Source organism: Schistocerca cancellata, chromosome 6, assembly GCF_023864275.1.
Source record: "Schistocerca cancellata isolate TAMUIC-IGC-003103 chromosome 6, iqSchCanc2.1, whole genome shotgun sequence".
Classification (NCBI taxonomy): Eukaryota; Metazoa; Arthropoda; class Insecta; order Orthoptera; family Acrididae; genus Schistocerca; species Schistocerca cancellata.
The window spans coordinates 682,701,161-682,717,057 of NC_064631.1; the positions used below are offsets into that span (position 1 = coordinate 682,701,161).

Genomic DNA, 15,897 nt, shown 5'->3' on the forward strand with positions numbered 1-15,897 from the left:
TACAGGTAGTATTAGCAGAGCACAGGCAACTGAATAAGGAAATAAAGAAATATAGAGACCCTCCAATAGAAGGGAAAGTAAGGAGAGTGACTACCCTGAAGTACCCAGAATGACAGTAACAAACAATATTCCCCTCAATTACACACTCACATAGCCCTAGTCTGCTGCCCAGTTACAAGCCATACTGCTTTTTGAAACAGATAATGGTTAGTGCACTGTTCAGTCTTATTTATTTATTTATTTATTTATTCATTTATTTATTCTTTGCCCATGGACTACAGCTGAAAATCCAGCTGAGAGTATTGGGTGTGTCATACAATAGGCTATTAACATCAAACTTGATTTCATTATATATAAATGAAACAAATGATTAAACAGAAATAGTCCATAATCATACAAAGGTATTACATGTTTCACATTATATCTACATACAAATCCAAACAACATACATGATAATTTTAATGATATAACATATTAAACACCATCTTAGTATTCACTCAAACTGTATATACATTTCTCTGTGAGATATAGTTTCAAATGATTTTTAAAACATTTTAGGTCTGTTTCTTTTTTAATGATTTTGGGGAGTTTATTAAAAAACCTTTTGCCTGCTTCTTCTGGGGCAGTCATAGACAGTTTTAGATTTCTGTTTATCATGTAGTAATTTTCATTTCCTCTTGTACCGTGTTTGTGTACATCTTTATTTAGGAGGTGTTTATCACTTGACGTTACCGCCATTATGCTTTGGTATATGTACAGTGAATATACTGTCATAATATTATAGTATACAAAAGCTTGCCTACAGGTCTGCCTTGGTGGTATTTTTGCAATGCATCTCACTGCCCTTTTCTGAATTGTGAATATTCTTTTTAGGTAGCCAGCTTGTGCACTTCCCCATATATGAACTGAATAAGACAAATGTGGGAAGACAAGTCCATAATACATTGATCTGAGGACTTTATCATCCACAGTCTTAGCTGTTTCATGCATGATGAAGATCTGTTTGTTTATCTTTTTACACAGTGCATCGATGTGCTCCCCCCATGCCAAATGTTTGTCTATTATAGTTCCTAGAAAATTTGTGCTGGTTACTTCTTTAATAGTCTTTCCATTTATATTAACATTTATATTATAATTTTCACTATGCTTGGTCTGAAATACTACATTCATTGTTTTAGACTGATTCATAAACAGGTTGTTTTCTGTTAAATATTTATTTGCATTTTCGATAGTCACGAGTGCTTCCTTCTCAAGCTCCTCCTTTGTGTCAGCTGTGCAAATGATTGTTGTGTCATCAGCATACATTATAAGTTTCTGATTTATATAGCTAGGGAAGTCATTTACGTAGAGTATAAATAGTATTGGCCCAAGCACAGACCCTTGCGGCACACCGTGTTTAACTGTTTGTAATTCTGATCTGTAGTTTGTTATATTTCCCCCACTAGTATGTCTGATTTCTGTACATTGTTTCCTATTTGTAATGTATGATTTAAGTATGTCATAGCATTTTCCTCTAATTCCATACTGATATAATTTCATCATTAATTTTGAGTGATTCACACAATCAAATGCCTTAGATAGGTCCATAAAAATCCCACAAGTCTTTTGTTGCCTGTCAAGTAAATTAAGAATGTGCTCAATTATATCTGTTGATGCTGTTTTTGTTGACTTCCCTTCTCTGAAACCATGTTGTGATGAATGCAGTATACTGTACTTTGTTATAAAACTTACAATTCTATTCTTTATTATCATTTCATAGATTTTAGCAAATGTTGAGATCAATGATATTGGCCTGTAATTTCCTAATTCATCCCTGTTCCCTTTCTTAAATATTGGCTTCACTTTACTTACTTTCAGTGAATCTGGAAATATACCTTCTTCTATCGCAGCATTCAGCATGTGTGTCAATGGTTTTAATATACATTCTCTGCATTCCTTTATGAGATGTGATGCGACACCATCCAAGCCAGATGAATGTTTAATTTTAAGTTGTTTTATTAGGTTTGACACTTCTGCATCCGTTGTAGGTATGAAAACCATAGTATGATTTGTATGTGGGGGGTTTAACAATTTACTTGCTACATTTGTTTTATTTTGACTTATTAATTCGTCTGCTACAGTAATATAATATCTGTTAAAAGTATTGGCTACTTCTAGAGGGTTTGCGTTGCTTTTCCCACTCATCAGTGGACAGATGTCCTCCGCCCGATTTGTTACTTTTCCTCTCTCTTCATTAATGAACGACCATTATGACATTGTCAAAGTTGTCAGAATATGTTGCTATTACAGTTCTTAAATTAATTGTCTGATGGATGTCCTCCTCAAATTTTCAGATGAATGCTTTCCAAATGCTATATTTCTACATATTACAATTTTTTGCATATAGTTAGGACTAACCTAAATAAACTATTATTATTATTGACTTTTTTTTTTCTCAGACTTAAGTCTGGTTAAAAATGGAACGTGACGCGGACCTCGGTCAAGCATGACTTCCTTGTAACTGTATGGTATATGTTATATTGCATTTAGGAACTTTCGGGTAATTGAACATGTATCAATAATTACAGATTTTTGTAGTTGTATGTATATGCTTGGATGTAGCTGTATTGCATTGATGTACTGGTGGATATTGTGAGGTATGACTCCTGTAGTTGATAGTATAATTGGGATAATGTCGACTTTATCCTGATGCCACATGTCCTTGACTTCCTCAGCCAGTTGGATGTATTTTTCAATTTTTTCTCCTATTTTCTTCTGTATATTTGTTGTGTTGGGTATGGATATTTCAATTAGTTGTGTTAATTTCTTCTTTTTATTGGTGAGTATGATGTCAGGCTTGTTATGTGGTGTTGTTTTATCTGTTATAATCGTTCTGTTCCAGTATAATTTGTATTCATCATTCTCCAGTACATTTTGTGGTGTGTACTTGTATGTGGGAACGTGTTGTTTTATTAGTTTATGTTTTATGGCAAGTTGTTGTTATTATTATTATTATTATTATTATTATTATTATTATTATTATTATTATTATTACTATATTAAAACATTTTGTATGTATTAACATTGCTATTAAAGCCACAGGCATCAGTGGCACAGTAAAAGTAAGGGTGATGGCAATTTATAATTGCGGGAAAGGGGGGTGGGGGAGGGGGTAGCAGGGGAGGGGGAGACAGTAGCAAACTGTGACTCCCCTTCCTTCAGAACTGAACATTGGATCCACACCTGCTGAGAATGTTGCAAGAAATGGATAGAATGGACATGCAACACCAGGATTCAATGCCTGAACCCATTACAACATTCTCTGCCATTAGTGGGACATACTCTTCCAGGAATGGTGTATCTTCGAAAAAGAGGGCTCTGATGCGGAACATGTAGAAGATGACTTTGTATGTGATTCCCAGCACTGCCTGAAAGGGAGTAGGAAATTTTTTTTACCGGGATGCTTAGTTTTAGCTTATAGCCCAACAATATTATGTTAATGATATTTACTGAGCAAGCCCTGTTTCACACATTTATTTTACAGTTTATTGAACTAAGTACTTATTTTCAGTGCCATTGAACATTTTAATCAATAAAGGGAATTTTACATTCAGCTTTGTTAAATGGTAACTATCAATATGATCATGCTGATATTAACTGAGCAATAGCTACAGTAAGTGCAGCTAGTTTGTAGCAGTCGAACAATATCAGTAGTTGACTATTAAACTTGGATTCTAACTGCTGCTTCACTTTGGCTTTTTCTACATTCCAGAATAATTTTCTGCATAATGGAGTCAATGGAACAGGGTAAATAAATGAATTAATGAAATATAGTGGTCTGTTCAAGCATAGATGATGATCTTAAAAATTAATTACAATATTACCAAGTATACCCTTACCTACTTTTTTACAGAGGTGCTGACAGGAAAGATAATTGCCTCTATAGTTTTCTGATAAATGGATTAATGCATTTAAGAAATATAGTGGTCTGTTTAAGTATATATAATGATCTTAAAAATTGATTACAATATTACCTAGTATACCCTTACCTCCTTTTTTACAGAGGTGCTGACAGGAAAGATAATTGCCTATATGGTTTTCTCATAAATGCATTAATGCATTTAATGAAACATCACAATGACTTAAATTTATGCAAGTAACTGACTTCTTCAGACAGGTTATTGCCAAAGGACTTCTCATTTATTTCGACAGTCATTACTGTCCAGGAGATACCAAAAATGTAGAATACCCTTGGAAGTTATGTGATTTTCTTCAAGTTATTGTTATAATTCTCTGCCAATTCTTACAGTGGGCCTAAGAGTTAAAACTTTTTGATTTTGTACATCCTTCAATAAATTTCCATACTACACCATTTGTTAAAAATTGTAATTTTTAATTTCCAGTCTCAAAAATAATATAGTATGTAAATATTACTAACACTATAGTGATATTCAATTGTTTTTCTTTTTGAACTTCAGGCTCTTTCTGGAATTGGTGTTGTAACATATGTTTAGTTTGTTCCTACTTTTCTTTCATGCTAAATTTGTACAGAGAGAGAGAATATTCATTGCAAATATGGATGCTATTTATCTTTTTTATATTTTTGTTATATACTGGTTCCCTGCAGCATGAATGATACACTTCGAGATGGCACACAGAGGGACCCAGCTTCGACATCTCACATCTCCCATGGAGATCCAGACATAAAAGTGAAGGTTGCTCCTGGATCGTCTGGGCCATATTCTTGGAAGTCACAAGGCTTCACTCACTGCAGCGCTTCCTGCTTAGGAGGTACTGCTAAAGGCTACAATGTCCAACTTCCGATGAGTAAAACAAATTCTTTCTCTGACAATAGCAGAACCAACCCTATGTAAAATTCTATTTACTGCAATGTTCTTAACCAAGTGAACCAACCTTGCAAATTTTGGGACAGCTCCAACTGAAGTGCTGCGACATGCCGTATATCGCAAACCAACACACACAAATCTATATCTTCATGCCAGTAGCTGCCATCACCTATCACAGACCATAGGTGTCCTTAAGACCTTAGTGCATCAGGCACACTGTATATCCAATAAAGACAATTTGCAAAAAGAGCTAGCATACCTCAAGAGCATTTTTAAATCAAATGGATTTTCTCCACAACAAATTCATAGAGCATTCAATGCAAAACCTAAAATGCAGGTATGTGATGGGGAAGAAGATAGTAATTCCTTCAGATCTAGTGCTTTTTTTCCCTATGTGGGTGCTCTTTTCTCAAAGATAGGTCATATTCTTGAGAAACACTGTGAAAGGGGATCTTCCTGCCCCCCACGAAGATTGCAGCTTTACTCGGCTCTGTGAAGGATGATTTACAGCTTCGTAAAGCTGGTGTGTATCAGATTCTTTGCGGAAATTGTGAGAAGTCTGACATAGGTCAAACAATAAGCACTGTTCATGAGAGGTGTGCAGAGTATCGAAGATACACACGCTTATTACAGCCAACAAGTCAGCTGTGGCCAAACATTGTATTGATACAGGGCATTCCACGAATTACAGTGATGTGAAGATTTTAACATCCACCTCTTCTGTCTTCAAGGAAGCTATAGAGATTAGATTAGCCAATAATTTAATAAATAGAGATAATGGTTTTTATTTGGACAAAGCATGGAATCCAGCTCTTGGGGTAATTAAACTGCATAGAAGTTGTCATGGCATCACCGCCGCCAATCATACATCGATAAGTGAATCGAATGTCTGTACACCTTCAGCACAGGTGGCGCATGTATAAACATATTTCTCTGCCTCTGACCAGCATCTGTGAGCCGCATGTGTAGTACCACCATGGTGGAGCATATAAGGCCGCACTTGGCATCTTGTCATCAGTCTTGTGACTCACTCTGAGTATGGCTGGATGATACGCGGCTGAAATATCAGTAGAGGGAATTTTATTTGCGCGGTTGCATGCCCGAAATTTTATGGACTACAAGTACTGTAATACCTCTTTATAAATCTATATGATACATTATCTGGAGTAGATTTTCCATGATGTTAAAAATGTACACTTAGTTTAGAAAGGTAGAAGAACTAAATCAAACATGTTCAAAAAAAAAAAAGTTTAGAATAGAGATTAATGGAGAGTAACATAAAGCAAAAATTACAAAATATGTTAGACAGGGATGTTCATTATCATCATACATATTTAACCTCTTTGTAGAAAATGCTGTGAGGAAGAAAAAACACCTGCAGTTAAAATGAAAAAAGTTCTCCTACACTGCTTAAGATTTGTGGATGATTATACCTTAATAGCTGATAGTGAAAAACACATGCAGAACATACACTGACAGGAATGGAAAGTGTTATACCATAAGAACATATAGGCCAAATGCTACCAAACTGATACTCCAGTATTTCCAAGCCTGCAGTATATTTTGACTAAAATGTCATGCTTCTGCAAGCTCATTTTCACTGTGTAAATGAGCTATTCATAGAGGCAATGAATGATGAGAGTACACAGTGGCTGTTCAATGTGTCTAATGTTACTGTAACTTTTCACGTGTAGATTGCAACACAGTATTGTCAAAGGATATGAGCTTGCAGCTTATCAACATCTTTCAGAGAAAGTTCAAATAATTGGGATCAGGGACATGGGAACATCATACCATCAGATCACACAGATAGTTGGCCATAGTGCAGTGGCAGCAGAATGAGTGGAGAGAAGATAAGATACTTTATTGTCACATAACATATTTTTATACAATCATTCGATTGAGAACATTGGTGACTCATCAGTCTTTAACCTAAGTTGTTACAGTATTTTATATACTGCAGGAAATACGTCATACATACATTGCTTATTATAATAAAAATACAACATTATATTTTAAATCTTTTCGTAACTCATTGAATCATTACTATAGCCTTCACACTCATATATGAAGTATGGATGTACTGAATGGGATACAAACCGCCATATAATTCTATATATAAACATGCCTAAAAACAAAGATGATGTGACTTACCAAATGAAAGTGCTGGCAGGTTGACAGACACACAAACGAACACAAACATACACACAAAATTCAAGCTTTCGCAACAAACTGTTGCCTCATCAGGAAAGAGGGAAGGAGAGGGAAAGACGAAAGGATGTGGGTTTTAAGGGAGAGGGTAAGGAGTCATTCCAGTCCCGGGAGCGGAAAGACTTACCTTAGGGGAAAAAAAAAGGACGGGTATACACTCGCACACACACACATATCCATCCACATATATACAGACACAAGCAGACATATTCTGTTTGTGTCTGTATATGTGTGGATGGATATGTGTGTGTGTGCGAGTGTATACCCATCCTTTTTTTTCCCCTAAGGTAAGTCTTTCCGCTCCCGGGACTGGAATGACTCCTTACCCTCTCCCTTAAAACCCACATCCTTTCGTCTTTCCCTCTCCTTCCCTCTTTCCTGATGAGGCAACAGTTTGTTGCGAAAGCTTGAATTTTGTGTGTATGTTTGTGTTCGTTTGTGTGTCTGTCGACCTGCCAGCACTTTCATTTGGTAAGTCACATCATCTTTGTTTTTAGGTATATTTTTCCTTCGTGGAATGTTTCCTTCTATTATAACCATATATATAAACATGAATATACAGTGAACGGGTATACTTTGTATCCACATGGCTTCGAAAGTATACCATTTGTACTTGCATCTTTACTCCCTATTCCTATTTATAAATTATTCTAAACTATAACATTGCTTTTTATTCATTTAGAAATTCTTCTAGACTATAATAACATTTGCTTTTTAGGTATGTGCCAATGGTCTCCAATGTGGATCCCCCAAATATTGACCTTATCTTATTTCTGATCTTCAGAGCCATGTAATATGGAGTATTTTCATATACTGTGAGTCGGTGAAAAGGTAGCACGTATTTCAATTTATGTCTAGTTTCATAGGCATGTGTGAATGTATTTCCTTCAAACAGATGTGAGTTTTTCTGTTCAAAGAGAAGTATTTCATATATGAAGATGGAAGGGATTGTCATGACGTGGAGAGAAGACAGACTCAAGACAAAAGTATGACAAGAAAAGTAGCCATGGACTGTCCAGAAAGGCTATATCATGAAAATATTGTAGGATCATTTCCCTTACCTTGATAAATATGAGGGGCATTCAATAAGTAACACAACAATTTTTTTCTGAAAGCAGTTTGGTTTTATTCAGGATTCCAATACACCACATTACTTCCCACTCTTTTGGCTACAAAATCCTATTTTCCAACATAATCTCCGTTCATTGCAATGGCCTCATGCCACCTTACTGGGAGAGCCCATATGCCTGCATGGCCGCATGGTACCAAACTACTACTGAAAGTCAGCACTAAAGTCTTGCTATATCAATAACCTCCCCATCAACTGTGTACTGCTTCCAGCGGAGTGCATATTCCATTGGGCCAAACAGCTGGATGTCGGAAGGTGCAAGATTCAGGTACACACTTCTGAGTACTCAATCTGGTGTACAAGTGTGTCAGCACTGCCAACAGAAATGTCCAGTTGAGCAGTGAGCTGTTTGATTATTGCTGGAGTCACAACTGTGTGTGGTCAGTTGGCATTTGGAAGATCGGCCAGGTTTGCACAGCCTTGTTGTGATGATGACAGATGTCTTGCTCAATGACTCAACATGCTTCTGTTCTCTCCCAGGTCTTCACAGACATTCTGCAAATGCCTATGAATATCTGTGATGCTCTGGTTTTCTGCCAGAAGAAACTCAGTGACAGCCATCTCCCTGGAATCCACTTCTGTTACTGATGCCATTTTGAAGGCTACACATAGCGCTGTCATTTATCTGAACTTCATGGAACTATAGGGGCTGAAACTGAAATATTTCAAGATGTTCTGCAACAAATTCCAGATTTTTTTTATTTATTTAATTTATTTATTTATTTATTTTTACTGGTATTGGCTGAGAAAAAAAAGTGTTGCATCACTTATTAAAAATCTTTTGTAGATGGATGACAACAACTGAAATCTGGCCAAAGTTTACAGGCTGAGTGTCACCACAAATCATCAGGAACAGATTACTGAAAATTAGTTTGAGATCTTGAGTTACAAACTGTTGTTTATTGCTGGCACCAAACCACAGACATCAGAGACTTACTTGGTGTAGAGCTAGAGTCAGCTGGGATATTGGGTAGCATACTGTGGTGTTCAGTAGCAATTCTCATTTCTTGTATTTCTTGAAGTTTTTCTGGCAGATAGAATATTCCATCATCTTTTGGGTGTGCAGTCAAGACGGTTTTATTGCTGCTTTTGATATTTCTGCTGATAACTGTAGAGCTGTCTTCAAGATCAGTTGATGACAGAATTAAAACTACTAGATACAATACTGTGGAGAAAATGCATTTGTTCAGAGATACAACTGTCAGCAACAAGAGCATTAGATAAAACTTTATGTGTCCAAGCATATAACACAGCAAGCACCAAGTTAGCAAATTCATGAAGCTTATAAATTATGTGGTTAATTATTAAAACAGATGGCACATGATGGAATGCCAGGCAGCGAGGACTCAGAAAAATAATTCCTTTGAGAATGCAGACATGAAACAATTGCTTCACTTCTGAAATCCAGCTCTGTACCCAAGGATGTTACCAACAGACTGGAGGGATACAGATCTGTGCCTACCAGATTACACAGTCTTCCCAAAGGCCACAGAGCTACAGGGGGAAAAAAGGTTCAGTTGTGTGGTTATTTGATGCATAAAGTTTTGTCTGTGACTAACACCCTTGTTTCTGACAGTCTTATCTCTGATGCCCATACATTTACTCCACAGTATTGTGTCAAGTGGTTTTAATTCTGTCATTGACTCATCTTGAAAATGGCTGTATATTTATCAACCAAAATATTGTGTGAAGAAATAAGCACACCCAAAAGATGGTGGAATAGTCTGATTTATGTTTGTGGTGATATGGTTGATACCAATGAGTCTGTAGATGAACTGATGGAAAGTACAGGAAGCAGTTATTCTTGAGATATACACTTTTATAGCAATCTCCAGCTAGCAGTCTTCATGAAATGCCACGGCGTGTGTTTTAGTCATGGCTAAAAATTCATCAAGATGACATTCAGAGCCTGTTTGCTTGAAAACCATTATGATTATTGTTTTTGTCATGGTCTTCATTCAGAGGACCAGTTTGATCCAGCTCTCCACCTTAGTCTATTCTGTGCACACCTCTTTGTCTCTGAATAACTATTATAACCTGTGTCCATTTGAACCAACCTTGGTCTCCCTCCACAAATTTTACCCCTCACATTTCCCTCCATTACCAAATAGGGAATTCCTTGATACTTCAGATGCATCAATCAATCCCTTTTGTTAGTCAAGTTGCACCAAAAATTTTCCATTTTCCCCAATTCAGTTCACATAATTACAAGAATATATTTGTGTCTGTGGCACTCATACCTCATATTGATGTTAATGATCAACATTAGCTCCAAATGAAATGAAAGTTTATTCATTTAGCATTTTTTATTTGTTTGTGTGATGAACATCTCTATAAAGCTAGATAAATATTGAACTGGTGCTTCATGGTCCAACACTTTCCATTTCTGTTAGTGTACTTTCTAAATTCGCAACAATAATGAAAAAATGGAGATTAAAAAAAAGTTATTATACTAAGCAAGTAAAAAATGAGAAAGGTGACTGACTTCAAAAATAAAAACAATTAATTAGAAAAAATTCATATAGTTTGTCATTTAAACACTTTCATTACAGAAGACAAAACCTTGGCCGTAACCTGTGAGTGCTGTACTTAGGGTGTTGCAATATATTCCTAAGTTCATCCCTTAATGCTGGCTTGTCATTTTAACATTTCCCTCTCATGACAACTACTTAATAGAAGGACAAACCTTCGTGATCTTTTGTACCATCTTTTAATAAGTCCTGTACTTAATCTTTTTGAGTGGTGTTAATACTTTTGCACAGTTTGAAAAACACTGATATTTTTTAAACAATGGAAATGCAGGATGGAATAATGCCAGTATTATGAAAAGGGTAGATTGCTGCTCACCATATAGTGGAGATGTTGAGCTGCAGATAGGGCCAACAAAATTACTGTCAGAGAAGTAAGCTCGTGGCCAAAAAGACCTTCATCCGAATTAGACAACACACACACACACACACACACACACACACACACACACACACACACACACACACACATGCTAAAGCAGACATGGCTCACACACAGATTGGTAGGGCAGCTAGATGGAGGGGGGGGGGGGGGGGGGCAACACACACACACACACACACACACATGCTAAAGCAGACATGGCTCACACACAGATTGGTAGGGCAGCTAGATGGAGGGGGGGGGGGGCAAGTGGGAAAGGAGAGAAGCAAAAAGACTGTGGGTTTGTTAGTGGAACAGAGGGCTGTGTAATGTTGGGGTGGTAATAGGTGAGGGGATAGATGGGTGTAGGACAATAATTAACAAAGGTTGAGGCTAGGAAGGTTATGAGAATGTAGGATACATTGCAGGGAGAGTTCCCATCTGCACAGTTCTGTAAAACTAGTGTTGGTAGGAACGATCCAGGCGGCACAGACTGCAGAATAGTCATTAAAACAATGAATGTCGTGTTGAGTAGTGTGCTCAGCAACTGGACAGTCCAGCTTTTTCTTGGCCACTGTTTGTCTGTGGCTGTTCATGTGGACAGACAGCTTGTTGGTTGCCATGCCCACATAGAATGCAGTGCAGAGGTTGCAGCTTAGCTTGTAGGTAGGTGTTGTGTTGTGCATTTGTTTAGCACATTCGCCGCACATAAGACGTGGCCACTGCCTTCTTGAGCACCTTGTGTCAATGCTCCAGTGGCAGCAGCACTGCATACTTCAAAGTTCTCGCAGTGGGGGCACCAAAAGCAGCAGACATACCACTGGAGTCAATGGAGCCAATCAGGATGCAGCCCCACGTAATTAAGTTGCACCATTGCGGCCCAGAAGGGGGTCATCTGGTGGGCCTCCTGGAGTACGGGGCAGGTTTCCTCTCAGGTGTGATGTTGTTACTGTGTTAGTGTTTATGGGAGATGAACTTTGGCTAAGGACCTCAGTATGAGTGATTACCTTGAGTTATGTTTCACCTTGTTATCAGAATAAACTTTCTAAGTTGTAATTAATTCTGACTTTCCATCTGGTAGTTTGTACCTGGGACACAACAACATGAAGTCATCACATACAAACAAACCCAGGGTATGGCCATGGGCACCCACATGGCACCATCCTGTGCCAACCTATTCATTGGCCATCTGGTGGAATTCCTTCTAACTACCCTTAGTCTCAAATCTTTCACATGGTTCAGATTCACTGATGACATCTTTGTGATGTGGAGTGAGGATGAGGACACCCCATCCACATTCCACCAGAACCTCACACCTTCTCCCTCATTCGCTTCACCTGGTGCTTCTCAGCCCAACAAACCACCTTCCTCAATGCTGATCTCCACCTCAAAGATGCTTACATCAGTACCTCCATCTATACCAAACCTATCAACCACCAGCAATATCTCCACTTTGACAGCTGTCACCCCTTCCATACATCCTAGCCACCTGTGGCCATTGCATCTGTAGTGTCAGATAGTCCTTCTCTAAATATACCAAAGGTCTCACTGAGGCCTTTACAGACAGTAATTATCCTTCAAACCTTGTACAGGACCAGATCTACCATACCTTGTCTCTCCAGTCACCCCCCTGCCCCATCCAAAGTCCCATTGTCCTGCCACAGGGGAGTGTTCCCCTCATGACTCCATGCCACCCAAGACTGGAGCAACTGAATCACATTCTCTGCCAGGGTTTCTCATGGTGCACTGAAATGTGGAGTATCCTTCCCAACCCTTCCACAGTGGTATACTGCCATCCACCGAACCTACCGACACCAGCTTTTCTGAGTTGCACAGGTGGGTACTCTCCCTGTAATATGTCCTATGTTCCCGTAACCCTCCTGGTCTCAACTTTCATTAGTCATTGTCCGTTACCACTTATCCCCTTCCCTGTTCTCATCCCAGCAATACATGGTCTCTAGTCCACTAATGGACCCACAGCCTTTCTACTTTTCTCCTTTTCCACTGCCCCCACCCCCAACCACTTCTCCACCCTCCATCTCACCTCCTGAAGGCATCTATTTGCTCTACATTCACTCCACCACATCACTTTATGCTCCAACAAACAGCACTTTACCACCTCCCTCCCCTACCCTGCTACCCCTCCCCCTCCCCACCCCAGCCTCTTTAACCCCACCATCTGCATTGTTTCTCCCATCAGGCACTGCTGCTCCCAGGCTGGCCTCTGCAGCCATAGACTGTGTTTATGTGTGTGTGAGTTGTGTTTGCGTGAGTGTGTATGTATTTTGTCTAATTCAGATGAAGGCATTTTTGGCTAAAAAACGTACTTTTTTTGACAGTCTTTTTGCTATGCCTATCTGCAATCAGCATCTCCACTATATGGTGAGTCTCTCCTTTTCGTAATACTGACTTTTTTTAAATTTGTGAATTTCAAAGCTGTGCACCAATACCTAAATGCTTTAATTACCTGAGTTATCATTAAACAATGGAAGCTCCAGGTAGGATTATCAACAGTGTAGGAAAAGACAGATAGCTACTCACCGTAAAGAAGACACATCAAGTTGCAGACAGGCGCAATTAAAAGACACTTACAATTTCAGTCCGGAATGCAACTAGCATGTGGGATACAAGCCACAGTCAGGAGGAGGCAGCAAAGGGGAAGGGTTCGTAGTGTATTGGTGGGAAAAGAGATGAAAGCTAGCTGGTGGAGTGTGCAAGGACTAGGGTGCCAACAGGTGCAACGTAAGGTGATCGTGGGGCAGGGAGGTGGGGAAAAAGGAGCAAAAAAGGAGAGGCGCAGGGAAAGACGGGCAGATGCACTGGCATAGGGCTTCTAATAAATAGGGTGGGAAATGAGGAGATGATAGGACAGAGGGGATGGAAACTGTTGATTGGAAGGTGTGGGTACAGTATGTTTTCATAGGTTGAGGCCGGGATAATTACAGGAGCGGAGAATGTGTTTAAGGATAACTCCCATCTGCGCAGTTCAGGAAAGTTGGTGGTGGAGGGCAGGATCCAGATGGCTCAAGTAGTGAAGCAACCATTGAAATCAATTGTGTTATTTTGCTCTGGACCCCAGGTTGGCAGTGGCTGGTTGGCAGTCATCCCAATATAAAAAGCTGTATGGTGATTGCAACAGAGGTGGTAAATGATGTGCTGCTTCCACAGGTGGCCTGGTGCATGATGGGATAGGATAAACCTGTGACTGGACTGGAATAGGAAGTGCTGGGTGGGTGGATTGGGCAGGTATTTCACCTGGATCTTCCACATGCGTATGATGCTTGAGGCAAGGGGTTGAGACTGGGAGTGGCATAGGGAGGACTAGGATGTTGTGGAGGTTGTGTGGGAGTCAGAACACCCCTTTACAAGGGGTGAGAAGTATCTCACATAGGCAGTCACCCATTTCAGAGCATGATGATAGGTAATCAAAGCCCTATGGAATATCAGACTAGCTGTGTGGCTGGATTGAAGAGTTTTTAGCAAACAGAACACAGCATGTTGTTATCAATGGGGAGACGTCTACAGACGTTAAAGTAACCTCTGGCGTGCAACAGGGGAGTCTTATGGGACCATTGCTTTTCACAATATACCATATTTACTAGAATTTAAGCTGCACTTTTTTTTCCGGTTTTTGTAATCCAAAAAACCACCTGCGGCTTAGAATCGAGTGCAAAGCAAGCGGAAGTTCTGAAAAATGTTGATGGGTGCCGCCACAACTAACATCTGCCATCGAATATATGTAGTGCTACACAGGCATGCTTTGTAGGCACAAAGATAAATACTGGCACCAAAACCTCTGCGTCAGTAAATAAATTTAAAAAAAAAAGGTAAAAGACGAGCTTTTTCTCTGCCTCGAGTTTCGACCACTGTATTTTCATACATTATCCAATGAAGTAAATACAAATTCCGTATTGTTCATCTTCGAATGTAGGAGCATTTCAATGTACTACGAAAATCCGACTGGCAAGACTGTTTGCCGTTTGGGATGTTTGTCAATATGGCCAACTCTACATTCTGAATTTTTTCCTAGCTGTGAGAAGAGATGGTTGCTAATAGGAACTTTTATGAATTGTGAATCACATGCAGTATTCTCTTCACCATAAGAATAATACAAATATAAACATTTTGCCATGTATTGTTTCGTGTTTGCTGCTATCTCATTTAAATCCTGTCTGCCTAATAAACTACGAAACTAGAGTGAGACAACAGCAAACGCGGAAGAATATACATATCATGTCATGTTTATAATCGTATTATTCTTATGCCTAATAGTAATACAGCCAAAAATGAAGCTCGGCAATTGACTAGATTTTAAATCCAAGATGACTCTAATTTCCGTGGAGAATGTAATGTACTAAAGCGTCTGCAAAGATTTTCAAACGGAGAAAAATTTTCGCGAAACTCTCGTTCAGAACATCTTCTATCATTCGCAATCTATTATTTGGTTCTTGTTGATCACTATCAAAGAAAGCAGCAGTTTAAGTAAGAACAAATAGCAGTCTCTTGCCATTGTTTCGTTAATGAGACGATTCCTCTCTTCTTCTTTTTTTTTTTTAATTGTAAGCGGCGGTAGCGCGCACAAAAGCAAGCCATGCCGCGAGCGGCGACAGGCCGTAAACACACACTATCAGAATGTGACAAACAATGCATGACACAGTACAGTAATGAATTTTCAGCTTAGAGTGACGTAAACACCTATAACAAAGAAAACGGCACTTATCAGATCAAAGAAAAATAAGCAATCAATTCAAACCAGACGAAGCATGTGAAAAAGGAAGGGTACCCGTATAAATACGAAAGTAGCGCCTGACGCATAGCAATGGCTACCTGGTAAAGCTCAAC

General features: G+C 38.9%; 1 protein-coding gene across 1 annotated transcript in view; it reads left to right on the plus strand.

Moving 5' to 3' along the window:
• Window positions 1–15,897, plus strand: part of LOC126088470 (protein madd-4-like) — a 474,106-nt gene that overhangs the window by 218,053 nt on the left and 240,156 nt on the right. The window contains exon 10 of the mRNA XM_049906612.1: window positions 4,607–4,770. Within this exon, the coding sequence (XP_049762569.1) occupies window positions 4,607–4,770 (164 nt within the window). The remainder of the gene's footprint in view (window positions 1–4,606; window positions 4,771–15,897) is intronic.